Source organism: Pagrus pagrus, assembly GCF_965226575.1.
Source record: "Pagrus pagrus genome assembly, chromosome: 17".
NCBI classification, from domain to species: Eukaryota; Metazoa; Chordata; class Actinopteri; order Spariformes; family Sparidae; genus Pagrus; species Pagrus pagrus.
The window spans coordinates 12,686,967-12,707,411 of NC_140201.1; the positions used below are offsets into that span (position 1 = coordinate 12,686,967).

Sequence of the window (20,445 nt, forward strand, 5' to 3'; positions counted from 1 at the left end):
CACCTTCAGAGACATTTCCCCTATAAACTTATTAGATGGTTCAATCGTCATGTTTCAGATTTTATGAGTTAATAAAAAATAAATGTAACTCATTTATAACTCATAAACATCCAAAACATGACGACTCTAACTACGCAGCCAAATAGTTTGAAAACAATTGGTTTAATCTTTAACAATACATGTATTTTTTATAAAATTATCATGTTTTTATGTATAATCTCAATCTTAAAAAATCTGTAGTAACTACAGCTGTCCAACAAATGTAGGATAAAAAGCACATTTGCCTCTGAGGGGCAGTGGAGTAGAAGTATAAAGTAGCAAAAATTAAAATAATCAAAACAAGTCAGTGTACTTAGTTACTTTCCACTATTGAAAATTCCCTCTGTATTTAGTTTTCTAATGTTTTTGGTCATTATATTGCTGAATTGATCTAAATAGTTACTTTGTGTGGTGAAAAGCTCCTGAAGATGAACAAACACCAATCACATCCATAACAACGATCCATACCAACATGAGACATTATATATGATGTTCTAGTCTTTTTCTAATAATCAGTACAGAATTTTGCATTTCACTTTATAATATCATCAAGTCTGTAGTTTAAGACTTGTTTTTTTACTTTTATAATTGCTTATCTGCCATTTAAACTGTCTTTATGTTGTTTTGGATCAATAAAGTCCTCCATGTATCAATCACCCAACTATCACCAACAATGATCACAACACAAAAAGAGAGAAAAAGGAGCACTTAGGATCAGTGGTCACGAATTGTTGTGCAGCACTCCAGCATTGTGTGAGACACACACACACACACAGAGACAGACACACACACATTGTTTGTTCTGGCAGAGTTATCCCAAACATTGGGCTCTCCATTATACAATGGGTTCATTAAGGGGGACAATGGCATTGTATCAGCTAATGACAGGGCTCCTCCCTGCCTTCTGTCTGCTCCCAGAATACCTGCAACACACACAGGCGAGTCATTATGAAAAATTAGAGGGAGGAAAGGTTAAATCAGAAGAAACCCTGAGGACGTGTGCAGTCATGCATCAAATTATTGCATACAACCATCCTTTATTTTAAAAAGGTCTTATTTTCTAGAGGCAGGTATGTTTTCTACGAGTTAAACCTCAGTAGCTGCCCGTGTTTCCCTGTTCTCAGTCATTATGCTACCTTCAACGCCGTCTTTTCGCTTCCTTGCAGGTGAGGTGGGCCCCTACCCGCCTCCATGCCTCCACTAGCCAATCAGAGCCCGGCTTCGCTCTCGCAGCAGCCAATCAGCGGCAGACTCGCCCTCGCCCTTCAATCCTGTCCCAGTGAAAGAATTTCAGCTAAAAAGTTGACCCGCTGCCATTAAAGCAAGCCAAGGCAAATATGATAATGCATGGCAGCAGGATGTGTTTATTTATGTCATAAACTGCGTGCAAAGCGAGCACAAGACAAGCAGAGAGGTTATTGGCTGCTGGGGACAAAAGAGGTTTCACCTGCCTGCCAGGTGGAGAGACAGAGAGAGAGACAGAGAGAGAGAGAGAGGGAGGCTGGGAGAAAAGAAGCGGGGCGAGAAAAGTCGACTTACCTGTAGCCCAACTTCTGGCAGCTCACTCACTCTATTACCTGCTCCGACTTGAAAGTCCAGTTTCACAAGGAAGAATCGTAGAGGAAGCAAAATATGTCACAGGAGACAGACAAGTAAGTGATCGAGCCGGCGGAGAGGATCTTTGATGGTTACAACTTGAAGGGAGAACACTTGACTATTCATGTGTTTTCTTTTTTTTTTTTTCTCTCTCCTTTTTAAAAAATCTGTAATTAAAAAAAGAAATGTGGAGTTAATCTGTATCAGAGACAGAGGTGAAGATTGTCAGTGTTTGCTCGTGTTACTTTCGGAGGTGATGTCAAATATCAAAGCGCTTTTTCTTGGAGGAGAAGTTGTGAAGTCAACTTGGCGCCGTGGATTTCGTTAGTTCGCCATTTTTGTACTGATGGGAAAAGCCTCAAAGTGCAACGACTGGATTTTATAAACACTTTGTTGTCTTTGCATGAAAATAGACTGTTAGCTCCACTTCTGCACTGCGTTTGTCATATTTTCGGCCTTACACAGTGTGCGATGGATCTGCTTGTTGTGAATGAGGACAGTTTGTGTTGCATGTTGGCCTCCTGTGTGTGCGCGCGTGTGTGTGTGTGTTGTACGATCAGAAACTAATTTATTTATATTAAAGAAGAAATTATAACGTTGTTTTTTATAGTCCAAGCTGTCAGATCAGCATTTCATTGGTTATTTTAAAATTACTTTCATAATCTTATTCATTTTTAACATCAAGGCAACACTAATCATTAATACATGTGAACTTTACAGTTAGTTAAACTTTACTTAACAGTGATTTCACTGTTAACAAACAATAAAATACTTTATAAACCATTTATGAAGCAATGAAAAGGTTTAAAAACATCTTTATAATGGCCATCATAATAACTACACAGCATTTATGAACTATTTACAGACTTTACAATAAACAATTTGCTTAAAAACCTTTTCAAAACGCATTTTCTTGCCTTTTTTAAAGTGAAATAAGTTTGAACTCAAGTTCAATTAACTCTAACTGTATCATGCATTAGTTATGGTTGTTATATGTCTGACAAAGAATCTCAAGAATGTCCCTGTGTGATGTGACATAATGTGTTTTAGTTGGACCAGATCCCATTCATAATTTCATTAATTTAATTTGGAAATAACTTTTGATTATCTTAATGCAGTTGTGTGACTAATAAACACAATTACTGATGCCACTTACCTGGATTTTTAATTGAAGAAGTGCATGATCACTCATTATTTTCATTATTACTATTGTTATTATTATTGTTATTAGCTGTAGCTCAGTTGTAGTATTTGTGGCCTCGACACAGTTGTGTGTATTTAAACATAAAGCACCTAAAGTGTCTAAATGTGGTTGATGAAAGCAGATTTTTCTCTACTCTGCAATGCAAGCAACAACTTCCCACCGCTAATATAATGCGCAGTGAGAATATCTTGTCAAATCCAGCAGAGAAGAGCTGTGACCAGAGTGTGTCATAAATAGAAGATCAATAAAAGAAAATCAGTTTGATTCGCAGCTAAAGTGATAACTAATCAAGTGACATGAACAACATTCTGCCAAAGCTAGAAAAAGACTCAAATGTCACCGAGGCAGAGACGGTGAAACAGCGTCGTCACGGCTGCGTGGCATCTTCTTCTATGGAGGTTTACATCAGTGTGACATCACAGATTAGAGGCGGGACACGTGTTTGTTTAATTTGGCAGGTGGATCTGGCACGAGGAGTTAATGCTTATCAGAGAATCAACAATAGAACAAGTTAAATGTTATTTGAGTTTCAAACTCTTGCACTTGATATGGCAGTTAAGAATATTCCTGTTGATACTGATTAATTAAAGATTAAGAGTTAGAGTCAGGCGCGACAATCAATCAATTAGTTAACTATTAAATTAATCGGCAACTATTTTGAAATGTTATTATTCAGTTTTAGTCGTTTTTCAAGATAAAAGAGTAAAAGTGATCTTATTCCAGCCTCTTAAATGTAAAATGTTATCTGGTTTCTTTACTCTTCTATGACAATAAAGTGAATATCTTTAATTTTGTGAACATTTTATAGACCAAACAACTAATCGATTGATCAAGAAAATTACACAACAGAGTAATTGACAATTAAGATAATCGTTAGTTGCAGCCCTCATATTGTTGTGACCGCAAACAAATGAACACAAGCAGACAAAATGAACTTGTACAAGGCTAACACAGTACTTCAAGAAGGTGTGGCTGACCCTGGGCGCCGTACAGCATTTTCTAAGTGCACATCGACACATTCGGAGGCTCTCCTGCGATTGGCTGAGTTCAAAGAGATGTTGTGACAACAGTGTGTGTTTAACTGGTCTGTGATCTCGACTTAAGTGGGCCTAAAGAGTACAGAGACAAACCCATGTACACACACAAGCCAGGAGGGCATGAAAAGTGCTGAGGTGTCAATGTTTTATTATCAGTTAATCTGCTGATTTTTTCTTTTTTTTATAAATCATTTAGTTGACATAGAAAATGTCCAAAATAATGAAAAATGACCAGATCTTAAAGTTTTGACTTTAGATGTCTTACTTTATTAGTCAGCAAACATAAAAGATAACACTTTAAATAGCAGAAAGTAGAGGAAGCTGACCACATTTGAGCGTTTATGAAGCAAACCAGCACCTACACTTGTGTAATTTCTTGAATTAAAATGTTTACCTGTGTCTGCCAGTAAGCGTCTGGTGGTGGTGGTCCCCAACGAGAGCTCCTACCCTGCAGTGCGGCGAGCCTACACCAGCGAGGACGAGGCATGGAGGTCGTACCTGGAGAACCCGCTGACAGCCGCCACCAAGGCCATGATGAGCATCAACGGGGACGAGGACAGCGCCAACGCCCTGGGGCTGCTCTACGACTACTACAAGGTCTGGAAAAACAGTCCAGTCTTAACTGTGAAGAACGCAGTCTTTGTGATATTCAGTCACGAATGGAGCTGCAACAAGCAGTCGATGAATCCATTGGTAGAAGGATAGAAAAATTATCAGCATCTATTTTTCACAATAGAATAAAGGGTCATTTTGTAAACAGAAAACCAAAATATTTGGTTTCAGCTGTTGAAATGTGAGAATATGATGCATTTAATGATGTCTCCTTGGGCTAAGATAACATATAATTTAAACATATAATTAACATTTTTTCACTCTTTTCTGACATCTGATTATTTGCCCCAGCTAATGATATGGAAAGTATGGATTTCAGTGAATTACAACTTATAAAAGAGCAGCTTAAAGAGAAGTAAAGCATGTTCTGACACTGACACTGAAAGTTTAACTTTGTTGCTGAAGATATTTCTCTTTCTGAGACTCCTGAATTACAACAGACATAAACTGGATGTTCCGAAGAAACAGCAAAAAAAAACTATGATTACACATCCAAGCAATTTTCTGTTTCTTTAGAGGAACAAAAAGTACAGAAAAGTCATTTAATCCCATATTTATTTAGCACATTATTTAGACTTAAAGTCATTATATTGATCCAAGTGCAATTCCAACAAATAATTGGACAAAACACTGTGATTTCACCCCATTCTAACTCTAATAATCCTCAAAATACATTGTGCAGAGGCCTGAAATCAACAGCTATTTTTCTAATTTCATCAAACATGATAAATGATGGAGAATTTCTGCAACCCTCAATTCCAAAAAAGGCTGTGATGCTGTGCAAATAAAAGAGAAAACAATGATTTGCAATCCTTTCCGACCTATATTCAACTGAATGCAACAAAGCAAACAAAGCTACTCAAACTTCAAGAGTAAAAAGAGAAATATCAAGTGAGATTGAAAGCCACAGCTCCCCTATTGAATGATGTCGACTCATATAACACATCCTCCTTTTTTTCTTCCAGGTGCCTAAAGAGAAGAGGCTTCTGCCGGTTCCCAAAGTCATTGAAATGACAGAGGAGCAGGAGAAGAGGTCAGTGGATTTGCGTATCTCGGTGTCTCGCACAAGGTTGTACAGACAGAAAGAGGCAGAAAAAAATGACAATGATAAATTTTAAAACAGTTTATCTAAGAGCTAACACAAAAAATGTAATAACGTAATTATGATGTGTACTGAGGATCGTGAGATGTGTGACTGGTACTTCTAGTATGCATGTGTAAATGTCATGGGTGAGCTCTGGATGATGCTGAATGAAGGAAGCACACAGTGGACTGCAGCCAGTGTAAACTCGTTGAATCCTGCAGCAAGAAGAGAAAACACAAAAGATTTCATGAGATAATGTGTCTCTGCTTTGAAGATTGATAATGCATCGTCACATTAGTTTTACCTGCTGTCCGCGTTTCCTCACCTGTATTAACCATTGCCAACACCTGTTTGCAAAAAGATTGTCAGACATGTCAAGTTTAAGATAATGAAAGGTGTCCTCTGGAGTTCAGTGTTACTAAGGCACTTGAGTATTTCCTTTTTTTGCAACTTTATACTTCCTCTACACTACATTTAGGAGGCAAGAGTGGTACTTTTTAAAAAGAGTTGGTGACTGGTTGCTCTCTTAAACACAATGGGAGAAACAGGAGAGAATTTCAAAAGCTATCCAGGCACAAAAATGAAAAACGCACGCAATCAGTCAATACCACCTAAAAAAATAACAATCTTTCACTTGATTGATCACTGAATTTCTTTTTTTTATGTTTACCAAAATGGATATCAGTGTTATTTTTATGTTGAGGTAGGAGAGAGAGCTCAGTGGTTTTCTTGGCCTACTAGAATTAATCAAGAATGCAAAATACAGTACAGCCTATCTGTGAAACACATCCTGACTCTTATTTCAACCATCTTTTTGCTCAGGACTACGTTGCAGAGCAACAGCCAAAGCGAGGTAGAGACCGTGGACAACCGTGTTCAGGTCCTCAAATCTGTTCCCGTCAACCTGTCGCTGAACACGGAGCACCAGGAGGCCAAACGGGAGCAGTTCATCAGCTCCACAGGGGCAGGGGTGGCGCCGGGGGACGGAGGCTCGCCGGCTGTGGCCGTGGTGAAGGCCGAGATGTACGCGCCCGTCTTCATGACGGGAGCGGGGCTTCACTACAGGGTGGAAGGAGAAGAGTCGGCGAGGGTGGTCTACGAACAGAGTCCGTACGAGGTGACCACTGTCAGCCACAGCTCGTATGTGAAAGAAGACCAGCAGAGTCCGCCGGACAGCCCGTACGAAGAGGAGAGAGACGGGGTGAGCCAAGATGCCAGACTCTGAGACAGACACATAATTATTTGATTAGATAAATCGATTGATTGAAGGCGATGACAACACAAATGACTAGCACAAAATCATGTTTATTCTTCCGACTTTTCTCTGATAAGTCTGTTAGACTGGTCAGTTTTACACTCTCAGGGCTTCAACACAACTATAGCAGTTTGAAAACTAACTTTATTGAACTGATCATGATTACATGGTCTCAGTAAATTTGGGGTTAGTCCCTCAAAAATGAACAGCAACTACTGCTGTCGAGACTCATTCACAGACTTAGCAGAAACTGGAAAAACTCGATCTTACGCTGTTAGTATTCTGTTACTATTCTGCACACGCAGTCCAAACCACAGCTGAGTGAATGATCGGGCACATTATGGCGGTTTTAGACACCAAAAATGAGAATGACAGCACCAGAAAACTGAACATCACTTGCTGGTGATGTTTAACAGCACGTTCAAGGGCGGAGTTGTTGTGAAATGTACTGGTGAAGACAGACAGATGTTTAAATATGATTCACCGAGGTTTACAAAGGGTCATTACCTAAACAGGAATCTACAAGTATTTGTTGAATTGCTTCTCTGTGTTGTGAATCTGATCGTTATTTATGACAATACTGTTTCTTTCTCTCACATTTGCAGCATTGTTTAACCAGTTCCTCTCAGGCTGAATGAACTTTTCACTGTGCCCATATAATTTCCTCTTTCTGTGTGTTTTTTTTTTTGTGCTCTCGACAGAAGTATCACACACCCGCCTCCCTGCCTACAGAGGACTTCTTATTTCACCAGGAGGGAGTGTAAGTCACAGACACAAACACTTAGTTTACTCGTTATTACATCACAGTTGTTCGTTTATGTCTAACTTGCAAAAATACATTTATTTACTTAATTATGATATCTCAAGATAGCTTCTCATTGTCACAAACAAACAATTTATTTATTTCGTTTATTTATTGTTTATATGTCTGTTTCATAGATGTAACTTCTCATTGTTTTTAGCTGTCATTGGCGTGGCATCACTTGACAGTTTTAGTTATCTAGCTGATTATAATCTGTTTATACTGACATTAGCACATTTAGCAGATACTTATATTTAAATGCATATTGCACGGCCACTGATGCAGTCGCTTCGCTCTCATTCAGCATTTTTTGAAATAGCCTTTAAAACATTGTGCGCGTAGGACTGTGGGTTCTTAAGGCAGACTGAGGGTAAACACAGGCATCCTTGAAAGACATCTGTTTGAAGATGGTCCCTTGACTTTGCAGCTTATTTGCCGGATGAAGGTCTATCACAAAAACGTCACAGATTAATGTATATTTGCAAGTTAGGCAGCGTGAAGGAGTTTGTTTACGATCCACTGTTTCTGTTCTAATACTGAATATGTGCCAAAGTGTGTGTTGTTGTACCCTCATCCCACCTTGTTATGTTTAATCACATATCATTCTCTATGTGTGTGTGTGTGTGTGCACAGTGACAGCTTCCAGTACACACTGGACGCCACTCGCTCTTTGCGTCAGAAGCAGGGCGAGGGACCGATGACCTACCTGAACAAGGGCCAGTTCTACGCTGTGACGCTCAACGAGCTCAGTGCCAACAAACGCCTCCGCCATCCCATCAGCAAAGTCCGGGTGAGCTGATCAATCCTCTTTCATGTCTTTAATCTTCGGCCTCAGACTGGTTGGATGTATTCGGATAACTTGAGCATCATTTGATCGAGATTCATCGCCTTGATCTCCTTCTCAGAGCGTGATCATGGTGGTGTTCAGCGAAGACAAGAACCGAGACGAGCAGCTCAAATACTGGAAGTACTGGCACTCTCGGCAGCACACGGCCAAACAGAGAGTCTTAGACATCGGTAAGACTTCTTCCGAGACTTTCTCCGTGTTTGTGTGTGAATGACGGCAAATTCTTCCGATGAATGAATCAAAACACGCGAACAAGAAGACAGTGACAGATTTATGTTAAGTGCTGGAATGTACTCAGCTAAAAAACAAGGCATGACCAAACTAAGAGCAAACAAGCCCCCACCCAACCGTCTGCCTGAGGCTGTTCAGCTGCCCACCATCACACACACAGACACACACACACACACCTGAATCTCTTAATATCTAGGTGTTGCAGGGACACACAACATAAATCCTCTAATCTCCTCGACATTGCCTGCGAGATTGAGAAAAGCACAGATGTGAGAGAAACAAAACAAGACGAACTTTCTCTGCCTGGCAGCTTTTCCCACGGGCGTACGCTGCCGATCCGAGGTATCTTAAGACTTCTGACCTTTAGTCTGCCGTTTGTTTTCTGTTGACGGATTTCAATTTAAACCGAGCGTAGCTATGCCTCGTTGAATCAGTGTGTGAGAAGCTTGTAGGCGGTTTGCGTTTGACAAGCTTGGGCCTGCTAACCAGGCAGATATTCAGAGGTATGTGGGAGACTTCGAGTAGATGGGCGACACACAAACACTCACATACACACACGCCTATACACAGCTTGTCGGGACAGGGAGAGGAATGCTAGCCACACTGTTACCTTGGCTGGTTTTGGGCTGTTGCAAGTAATTCTTGCCCAATTTAGATCGTCATTTAAATTCCTACGTTGACGTGAACCGAGACAAATCAGCCTACAATTCACACATGTCTTTATATCTACTGCAATGTCATTTAAACCGTCATGAGGCGGTTGTGGTGGCAAATGAGAAAATTCAGATGCGCCGAATTAAGTTTTCTGAAATGTTTCCTTTACTTCTTCCTGTAAAACTTTTTTTTTCTCTTTGACATTCATTTTTTTGTAATAAAGAAATAGTTTGTTATTTTGGGAAACATACTTATTTGCTTTCTTGCAGAGAGTTCGACACTAACGAATCTCTCTGTTAAATATGAAGCGACAGTCAGGAGATGGTTAGCATAGCTTTGATTGCATTGCAGCAGATCCGAGTTATTGGCAAACCCTTATGAGCTAATAATGCCACTAGCTCCACAGCTAACTGAGCTAATTTGCTAATGGCAGTTAGCTACAACCAAAGATAGTACGGTTGGGCGGCGTTTACCGAATTGGCATATGACGCTGCCCTCAGTGAAACATCATGATGGACACGGACGATGACATTGTTGTTTTGTTCTGTTTTGTTTGTGGGCAGCAGTTGTCGGTTACTCTGGTGATTTGCTGCCGTCTGTTTTTTTTTGGAGCTGCCTTTAAATGCTGACCACGTCTTACAGATTACACCTTTATCACCTTAATTTTAGAATAAAACTACTCAACATAAATTGACTCTCGAGTCAAACCATCTCTGTTGTCTTTCTGATAGATAACACGACTCTGAAGCTGCCTGTTCATAGATCCTGTTCAGAGAAAGTGTGTTATCTCCTTTAATTCACTTTCAGCATCCTGTTTTGCATTTGTTCTTTGTGTGTATGAGCCGCAGATTGTTAGATAGTGTGCATCTACAGCTTGACCCACAAATATTTTTCCATTACAGTGACACATGTAGGTGTAAACACTGATGCCTATCTGGTCACAGATATGCACACATGCTTTCGGCATGTACAAACAATAGTTCCTCCAGACGGATTGCAAATGAGGATGCTGAAAAATGTGTTTTGTCCGTCCAAACCGTCCAAATCACAAAGAGAAGCTGGAATCTAATCTTTCCTACTCTACTCTGTGTGTGAGTGCAGGACTGTGCGTTAAGGTGGAGAATCTCCACTCAAACAGCTCAGTAGGTCAAATGACAGACCCCTTCACCCTGCTCCCCTGAGCCAGGTCGGCCTGGAGCTGGATGCAGCCTGTAACCTGAAGCTGTCCAGAGAGCTGATTTGAATAGCGGTGGAGGGTTTGTCGAGAAGGAGGGCGGAGAGTTCATCGTGCCCCTGGGCTGCGTCACGGAGTGGACCAATTGAATGGGGTTATTCTAACAGAGGGGACTGGCTAATAAGCATGTTGCTGCCTGCCCTGCTGCTTTGTGCACCTGCTGAACAACCAGGAAGTGACGCTTTATTGGCGGTTAGGATGATGGAGGAGGTCACTGAAGGAGAGAGGGGGTTCTTTGAGATCTGACCATCCGTCAGACGGATTGTTGTAGGATGAGCTGCCTCTCCAAAGACTTTCAGCTCAAATCACGTCTGTGTCATCTGATCAGCGTCTTCATTTTTATAGCTGAAAACCCAAAAGGTGACTCACAGGTTAAAGCTGCCTGTATGTTTCCTCAGAGGTGCTTGGTGGATGCAGAATCCCCAGAAGAGAGATGTAAAGCATTATATTTCCTTTCCCTCCCCCCTCTTTTTTATGACAGACATCTTTTCACCCTGTCTTCCAGTGTGTCTGCTCAGAACAACCATAAATACTTGAGATTTTATCATGTGGTTGGACGAAATAGTTCTGTTTCAGCAGCTCTGCCATCATTCTGTATTTTTCTGTCAACAAATCCCATGAAAAGAACAAAAAAAACATTTCACACATGGATAGTTTTATTTATTACTCACTGAAGTTCATCAAACTAAAATAATTCTGCATTTAAATGCCTAAAATTCCTCGACCTTTGTGATATATATTTTGTTGAGTTGTGTGCTCGTCAGATAGATTTTTCATCAGCAGTGGTGGTTGTTGAAACAAGTTTGTCCACTGGATCGTTTTCTGACCGTTTGTGTCTAAACAGCCAGATTACTTTACTGTGTATGTATGTTTGAAATTAGGTCAACTAAGCACTTCAGCACTCACCAGAAACTCCAGTTCTCCCACTTCTTTTTCTCGTCTCCTTACTGTAACATTACATTCATGACAAGAACATGAACACAAGGAGAGGTGGCTCTCAGATGACTTAGAATAAAATCACCAGGGCGATCGAGCCTTTTTTTTCTCCACAGCATACCATTGTACCCAGCGCCCTACATTTAAAGTCCCTCCAGTTTCTGGTCACACAGGTCAGCAATAGCCAGCCGATGAGCTCACCTGACTGGCTTTTAATACGGCTCTCAGAGCCAGATAGCCTCCTGTGTTTCCTCCTGTTGCCTTTGAAGCCGCTCAGAGTTTGTTTGCCGTAACAGATAAGGGTTTATCTTATAAAATTGAAGCGTGCCATTTGATTGCTTATCGTAACAAGCAATAGCTACCTACTTGTGTCATTTATTGACCGATTTTGGCTGAGAGGAGACATAAGATAGCATATTTTTAGTTACAGGAAAATCTAAGTAAACTGTGGTTACGTGTAGACTCAAAATACTCATTCTGGGACAGGTTTTGAGCATGTTGTTATTGCTGGAGTTGCATGTTGTTCAAGGCTGATTGCAGAAATAAACCATCCCTGTTTGTTCCCCACAGCGGATTACAAGGAGAGCTTCAACACAATCGGCAACATTGAAGAAATCGCCTACAACGCCATCTCCTTCACCTGGGACGTGAATGAAGAGGCCAAGGTACAAAACACAGATTACAGTCCCTGTTTTTCCTTTGGTGGGTCATAAATGTCACTGTAATTTTCCCAGAACCCTTCTACTATATTTACTCTGGCTGTAGGCATGTTGTAGTTGTGAGAAAAGCAGCAGGACAGGTTTTTTGTGCTGATTCAAGAATTGGCAAACAAACGGAACTCGCTTGAGAAACCGGCTTTTGACTGTGCACCAAACCTCACTTAAAAAACACTGAATTAAATCCCTAACATCGTGTCACAAGAATCAAAAGGCAGCTTCGTTTGCGTCGACTGGCATGTTTTCGACCATAAAACTGATGTTCAGTCTTGTGTGCTTTTGCTCTGTTTGTCTTCTTTGTCTTTGTGAAGCGCACTCCTTTGTGGCCACTCCTTAAACGGAGCCACATCACTGTTTGAACTCCAGAGGCCCCCCGAGGGCCAACACACACCAATCCCCGTCCCCACCCTCTGTTGTTTGTTTTTGCCCTCATTTCTGTGTGAATGCGACTGACTCTGTGTGTGTGTGTGTGTGTGTGTGTGTGTGTGTGTGTGTGTGTGTGTGTGTGTGTGTGTGTGTGTGTGCGTGAGTCAGTCTCTGTTTGTGTGTGTGTTATGTGGCTCTTTCATTGTAATGGCTGCCCGGGGACAAAGACGTTGCTGGAGGAAATCCAAACACACTTCTCTGGGCCAATATTGACTCTTTCCCTCTTTGCATGTTATTCTCTCTCATTCTCTTAATCTGTGTGACTATTGAGTCTGAATATATCAGGAACAGGTGTAATGCCCAGGTAGATAGTCGCACATGCTTCTCTTGCTGAGGGTCCAATGAGGAAGTGTTTGATTTGTTTGATATGTCTTCATCAATTTCTACAAAATAAAATTAAAAGACTAAAAATTAGTACCTGAAAAGGTAGATTAGATTTATTTTGGGGGGATTTAATACTTTTTAGAGCTAATAAAAAGGTCTCAGGAATGCAGGAAAAGTAGTACAACTTCTTGAAAATCCTGTAAACCTGCCAAGTAAATGGGAGTGTCTGACTTTCAGGGATAAATGTAAACAGGAGGAGAAGAGGAGAATCCTCAATTTACAAATGATTTTTCAGTAAAGGGCACATAATGTGGCTCAGACAAGTAAACCAGAGTTCTGAATATACAGTACAAGTTCTGTACTTTAGAGGAGGCCCCTTGTCAGGTTCGACCATAAGAGAGGTGTGGACATAAGGGCTCAGATGCTGAAGACATGTTTAAATTGTCTTTAACATATGCGATTTTATGAGATGTATTAAGTCAGAGTAGATAAGTAGCCTAGCCAAAATTATTAATTCAAGCAAGCCTGTGAGAGATAAGGTGTGGAAAGTAATCTGCAGAACAACCCGAACAGTTTTTTACTCCTTTTTTAAAGATCTGTTCAAAGCGTTATTTACCTGCTGTCAGTTTTATTCATTGCATTGATAGCAGGGTACCAGTTTGGTTGCCCGTTGCTCGGCAACATGTGCTAGTTTTGAGAAATAAGGTGGCGCAGGCGAGCTGCAACTTTGTCTTTTCATTCAAAGCTGCAGAAAATTCCCTGATAAAGTTACAGCACAACTGTTGCACCAGTGTCAAACTTGTGACCGCAGAGTTTTCCTTAGACGGCTCTTCTCTGACTACCGTTAAATGTTCCTCTTTCTCAATGCATGGCCTCTTAAAACCTTGTCCAGAGAGCTTTTGTTTTGACATCTTTGCCTTTTTAATTAAATCTCTATGTCTGAGCTATGCTATTTGCAGTGATGATCTGTCACTGACCACATTGACCACAAGTCTCTCTGTTAGTTTACTTTTTCAAATTAACTTCAGTTATAGTGTAATAAAATTTGCTACTAACTCATATTTCTTATGATTTTGCTGGGTTGTGCCAGTTTTAGATTTAGGTGGCACATGCACACTACGCAGCTGGAGTGGACAGTTACGGTTGGAAAAGAAATTGCATTTGGCATCAAAATTCCTTTAATCTCGTTTATTGGTTTGCATCTCTTGGTGGAAGCTGCTTTTAAAAAAGTGATGGGAACAAAACTGGCCATTTCAAAAAGTGGTCCCCAGTGTAAATGGTACAATTGTACTAAAATAGTCACTTCTATTGGAGTAGACTGTGTCGTGCACTGAGCTAAACATGTGTTCTCATTCATCATCAGTGATTTTTGTGCGCGGATCGTCTTACTACATGTTCTTGGCATGAGTTAAAGGCTCGCTTTAATGGAGTTAAATGAGTCGTAAATACTGAAAATGATACGAGTCTTAAAGATGATCACTCCACTCATGACACAATGTTAAAGTTCAAGACGGTCATAAAAACCAAATACGGAGGACTCTGCACACTTAATTTATTTATTTATTGGCAAAGTCAGGCTTTCAGTCACTAGACCGTCATCAGGGTATATCCCAGAGTACAAATAGCGATTATCTACATAATCGAAAATCTTCTTATATTTTCAGGATTAATTGATTGAAAGCTTAGTTTACAACACATAAATGAAAAAATGCAGAAATACGAAACCCTGCAGTGAGCAGCAAATGTTAGCAGGGGTTGCCAGTTACTGTAACCAAAAAAAGAAACAGCTTCTCACTAATCCTGAGTGCCGTGTTATCATGCAGTTACATGTAGTTTTGATTTCTATCTACCAGGATTTAGAGATATCTGAATCTTCTGCTGAAAGGAATTTTGTTTGTGTTTCTCACAGCGTTTAAGAGACAGCTCACAACAGCCTCCGGAGATAATCCCTGTCTCTGGATAATTCATGGCTCTCGCTGGAGACGTTTAGAATTTAAACCATGTCTTTGGGGGGAGAAAGCATATGAAATATGAAAGTTTAAAGGACGGAGCCCTGGATTGTGATGCAGCATGTTTTTCAAAACGTAATACAAAAACATCCAAACAGATGAGGGTTCAAGGACGAGGCTCTATTTGTGCTTGTCAATATTTCGAGCTGTTCCTCTGAAGAAAATTGCCACAATATCAAAATTCACAACCGTTTAAATCAAAGTCAAATCCTCCTCTGTGTGCTCGGCAGATCTTCATCACGGTCAACTGTCTGAGTACAGACTTCTCCTCTCAGAAGGGGGTCAAGGGTCTTCCTCTGATGATCCAGATCGACACGTACAGCTACAACAACCGCAGCAACAAGCCGCTGCACAGGGCCTACTCACAGATCAAGGTCTTCTGTGACAAGGTGAGAAATCATGTCTGTCTGTCTGTCTGTAAGGAACCATTTATACCCAGTTCAGATGCAGATACACCTGTAAGTAGGATCATTTCTAGAGCATATTTAGAAACAACAAATGTGATAAGAAAGTGCTTTGCAAGAAGATTACATAAATAAAACACAAGGATTTAAGTTAAACACAAATAGTTTGCACGTGAATAAAATGAATTGCGTGAGACATAAAGGTTAAACTTACATTAAGTGTAAATGCTGCAGTCTCTATAGTGAATGTGTGACAGGAAGTGTGTTTTGACAGCACAGCAGCAGCACTCAGGTGGAGTAAGAGAGTTAAATCATGACATCAGTCCTCCCTCTAGTGGTCTCACCTGCACACTGAGCCTACAGATACACCTGAACATACAAACACATACAGCATGTAAGGGGGAAAGAAACTACTTTCAAGTGGGACGCTCACATTCGGAGTCTTTGCCTTCCAACAGAAACTATGTCGTTAAGTCCGGATGATATGCAAATTATTTTTTCACTTTTTCATAAAAGCATGAAACTTGCACAGTTTGGGGCCCTGAACAATTTCAAAGATGGAGCCATCACGAAAATGGCTTGTAGTGGCCATTTTACTTTCTGCCATAACTGAATTATGTACTTTGCGTCACGTCTCCTGAACCAAACATGATGACACAGAAAAGATGTTCTGATGGTCAAGGATTACAATGGTGAATTCAGTTACAGAGAGAAGGAAACTAGAGACCATCTTGTAAACACCAGCCACGATGTCCATTAACATGTTGACCCATGAGTATTCAGTAGTCATTAGTACATGATTCAGTAGTCATTAGTTCTCAGTAATCATGGGTCAGAACACACCCATCTTCAAACTCGGTGCCCTGGTACTACCCCCAGACTCAACCAACCAAAAGTAAAACAAATTTAACTTTAACTTCATATTTGTTACATGTAAGCTCGCAGCCAACAGATTAGGTTGCTCGGTAGTAGTAATTTTGTTGAGAAAGCTATCAATCAATCAACATTTCTGATTACATACACATACCATCTTGTGACGGGCTCACACCAGAACAAGGAATGTACAACATTAAACATGGTTGCACCATTCATGTCACAGGTGTGACCCCATTGACGGATGGTCTCCAGTTTTACCTCATTTTTTATCTCAACCACACACCTGACACATGCAGGTTGGTAAGGTCATATTGGGGGGCAGTGGTAGCCTAATCACCAACTGCTCCAGTGGCCGACAGATCAGCCTGTGGTTGTACGGGGGAGCTTTCAGGTGTGAATGTGATCAGGGCGGTCCTGAAAAAGAAAGCATTGCTCTCAGTGAAACTCCCCTAAATAAATTAAGGTTAAATATATATATATATATGTTAAGCATTGTTCTACTCTTTTACAGTCATTGTGTTAACAGGGTTAATGAAGAAAAGGATTCTGCTGTAAAACTCTTCACAACATCCATGCAACTGACGTGATATGAAGCCTCACCTAGCTTCTTAGATACTGTCATTTCCTTCTCATCATGTAACAGAACGTTAACTGTTCACCTGAACAGTTTATGATGTTGTATATGGTATCATTGTAATCCTTGACCATCAGAACATCGGGGTAGACATCGCCTTTTCTGCGTGTGTCATATTGGGTTCAGAAGCTATGATGCAAGAAACATAATTCAGTTATGGCATTTGGCATTTTTGCAGTGGCTCCATCTCTGAAAGTGTTCAGGGCCCCAAACTGTACAAGTGTACGTATCATATCATATCATCTGGACGAGTGAGAAATGTGTTGTGAAGTAGGCCACAAACTGATGCGTGCACTATGTTTTTGTCTGTTTTCTCAGGGGGCGGAGAGGAAAATAAGGGACGAAGAGAGAAAACTGTTCCGCAAGAAGTCAAAAGGTTTGAGCTGCGTGAAAAAAATTGCAAGTTTTTGCCTCAAAATCAGATAAACTTATGGATCCAGGCCGCGATATGAGGACTGGAGCAGTAGGAAACATTAGTATTCATTTCACTATGTTTCTTTTTGCTTGAATCCTCTTTTTTTGCTGGTGTTCAGGGAAAGACGGAGGCGTCGGCGTGATAACCGCTCCCAAGAAGTCCGACACCACCTATTTCAAGACCATGACCGACCTGGAGGCTCAGCCCGTTCTCTTTATCCCTGACGTTCACTTCGGCAACCTGCAGAGGGCCGGACAGGTAGATCACCTTCACACACACATTCATCTATGAACAAAAGTGGAAGAACTTGTCTTCATCTGCTGATTATACTTCAACACTAAGGTAGAAGTTGAATGCAGTATTTTGAATTAAAATCAAGTATTTTTAGATTGTTGTGTTGGCACTTTGTCATTTGTGCGTAAAGCCTTAAACTTACATTAATACTTAATACTTCATTTCCAGGTGTTTACCTTCAACACAGAGGAGATCGAGAGAGAAGGGTGAGTGTGTTTCCATTTCCATCAGCTCATACAAATACAGAGAATGCAAATTAAAGAGACATCACACAGAGAGGAAGCGCATGTCGCCACAAATGCAAACACAGTGCATATGTGTATGACACACATTTGTGTGTTTTCAGAAGCGTGCTGGTGAAGAGGATGTTCAGGCCATCAGATGAGGATCTGTGTCCGTCGCCTCACAAGCAGATCAAAGAGGAGACGCACAAGAGAGGTAGAAGATGGCTGCTGCCTCCACTGCTTATCTTTTTAAGAAATCATCAGTGCTGACTAAATACTTTACAAATAGCATACAGAGCTTGGGTGGGTCTTGGCCAGCAAGGGGCGACTCCGCTGGGTCCAAATGAAGCCTAATTGTATGTAAGCTTATGAGAAAATGACCCTACTTCTCACTTGATTTACTACCTCAGTAAACAGTGCAGCATGATGTTCATTTATTTCCCCAGACACATATATACATAAAAACTAAGCTAAACACTGCAGCTTGCACTTGAAGCTTTATTCTTCCTCCTCTCTCTGCAGTGCTGTTGTACGTCAGAAAGGAGACGGACGAGGTGTTTGACGCTCTGATGCTGAAGTCTCCCACGCTCAGAGGCCTGACGGATGCTGTGAGTGATGCTGTTTCTGATTACATGATAGAAAGCGAGTCGGAAAGCACAATTTGTTTTCAGCAGAGCCCCTGTTTACAAACCGCTGTCATTCGTAGATATCAGAGAAGTACGGCGTGCCCACAGAGAGGGTAGCCAAAGTGTACAAGAAGAGTAAAAAAGGGTGAGTGGGAAAGCAGATTGCAATTTTAGGCTTTATCTGGAGCCTCGTGCTTTGCGCATTTAATTCAACTTTTAAGTGTCTCTTGTGCCAGGATCCTGGTGAACATGGACGACAACATCATCGAGCATTACTCCAACGAAGACACCTTCATCCTCAACATCGAGAGCTACGCGGACGCCTACAAGATCACGCTGACAGAGATCTGACAGCTCCCCAGCCGACCTGAAGGGCTGCAGGTAGAGACGAGAACTGTGACTGCTGGTTGGCTGAAATCTACGAGGCTGCTATTGATTGGTTCATAAGCTGACATACAGTATTGGAGACAGTCCGTTGGTGGACGCGCTGAGGTCAACGTCGACACACCTGATCCCTCTGACACTGTTACACTATGAAGCAAGTCGGACGTTCTGTGCAGGAAGAGGACACAAAATAAAAAGAGGACATTATAGGATTTTTTATGAACTGGTTATATTTACTTCCTCATCATACTCATCCTCTATGATGTGATGTGAAACGATGGAGTACACATGCATGTCCTCCACAATTTATATTGTATAAAATACTTGTACTTTTGTTCTGTACAGTGCCGTGTTTTTGCCAAATAACTCATCAGGAGTGTGAAAGCCCTGACGTACATACTGTATGTAGCTGTAGCTTGAATTAGTCGGTCCTCAGTAACTTAGCAGCTTCTTTTGCATGCCAGCCTTTGTTTTTGTTAGTTGTGTTATTATTTATTAATACTTTTAATGACAATGTTTTGACATTTCTTTAGCAATGTATCCATGAATTTCAAGTACTTTACATTTCAGTGACTTTTTTTTTTATAGTCAACCTCTTAAAGAGTACTCAAGGAGTATTTAAACTGCTTAGCTCTATTTTTCAGCCTTGACGTACTCGTCACATGTCAACAAATAGCCGAAGTGGGACCTTATTATTAGGGTGACAAATGGCACTTGGTTGTTGTGTAGTTCTCTGGCAATGTTGAAAAAAATGAATAAAGATAAGAACAGAAATGTGTTGTAAAAAAAAGGAACCACAAGAAAGAATCAAAGGTGCAAATTAAAGTAAATAAGGCTGTACATATATTTACATGTATATTATGGTTCAACAGATCAACTGATCTGATGAGCATGTCATCTGCAAAGTAAGTAGTAACTAAAATTATTAAATAAATGTAGCGGAGTAAAAAGTATTATATTTGGCCCCAAAATGTAGTACAGAAGTATAGCATCAAATTGAAACACTCAAGTACCTCAAAATTGTACTTAAGTAATGTAATACATGCTAATGTACTGTACATGCTAACATATAGCAGTGGCTTGGCTACCTTAAAAAGGTGGAGCTGAGGCTGTACGTAGGCACAGATTTCTTCAAGCTAAATGCTCACATTCACATTCTCACAAGGACAATGCTGACATGATGATATTAAAGGATAGGTTCACCCAAAAATAAAAAGTCTGTCAACATCAGCTCACCCCCATGCCGATGGAAAGTCAGGTGAAGTTTTGTAGTCAACAAAACATTTTTTCATTTTAAAAGGTTGAAAATAAACATAAAATGGCTCCAGACCGCTTGTCCTGCCTAAGTCTCCGGAAGCTGCAAGATCCAAAATTGATTGGAAAAGACGTTATTTAAACCTATTTCAAAGCCAAAATCTTAATTGTAGCTGCTAAGCTAAAAGTATTAGCAAGCACCCCATCTGAAAAAGGTGCATGAGCTTGACAGCTCGTCGAGGGTGTAAATAATGTCTTTTCAAATCAGTTTGGATGCATGATGTGGAGCCATTTTATTTCATTTTTGGGTCAACTTATCATTGCAGCA

General features: G+C 40.6%; 1 protein-coding gene across 1 annotated transcript; it reads left to right on the forward strand.

Annotated features, from left to right (window-relative positions):
• Positions 1-1,384: 1,384 nt before the first annotated feature.
• grhl2b (grainyhead-like transcription factor 2b) lies at positions 1,385-19,643 on the forward strand. Its single transcript, XM_084379634.1, has 16 exons — positions 1,385-1,691; positions 4,284-4,473; positions 5,454-5,521; positions 6,395-6,773; positions 7,529-7,587; positions 8,263-8,419; positions 8,535-8,646; positions 12,102-12,196; positions 15,237-15,395; positions 17,239-17,296; positions 17,454-17,593; positions 17,798-17,835; positions 17,976-18,067; positions 18,376-18,461; positions 18,560-18,624; positions 18,716-19,643. The coding sequence occupies exons 1-16, from the start codon at positions 1,672-1,674 to the stop codon at positions 18,828-18,830; spliced, it is 1,833 nt and encodes a 610-aa protein (XP_084235760.1). The 5' UTR covers positions 1,385-1,671; the 3' UTR covers positions 18,831-19,643.
• The last annotated feature ends 802 nt before the right edge of the window (positions 19,644-20,445 follow it).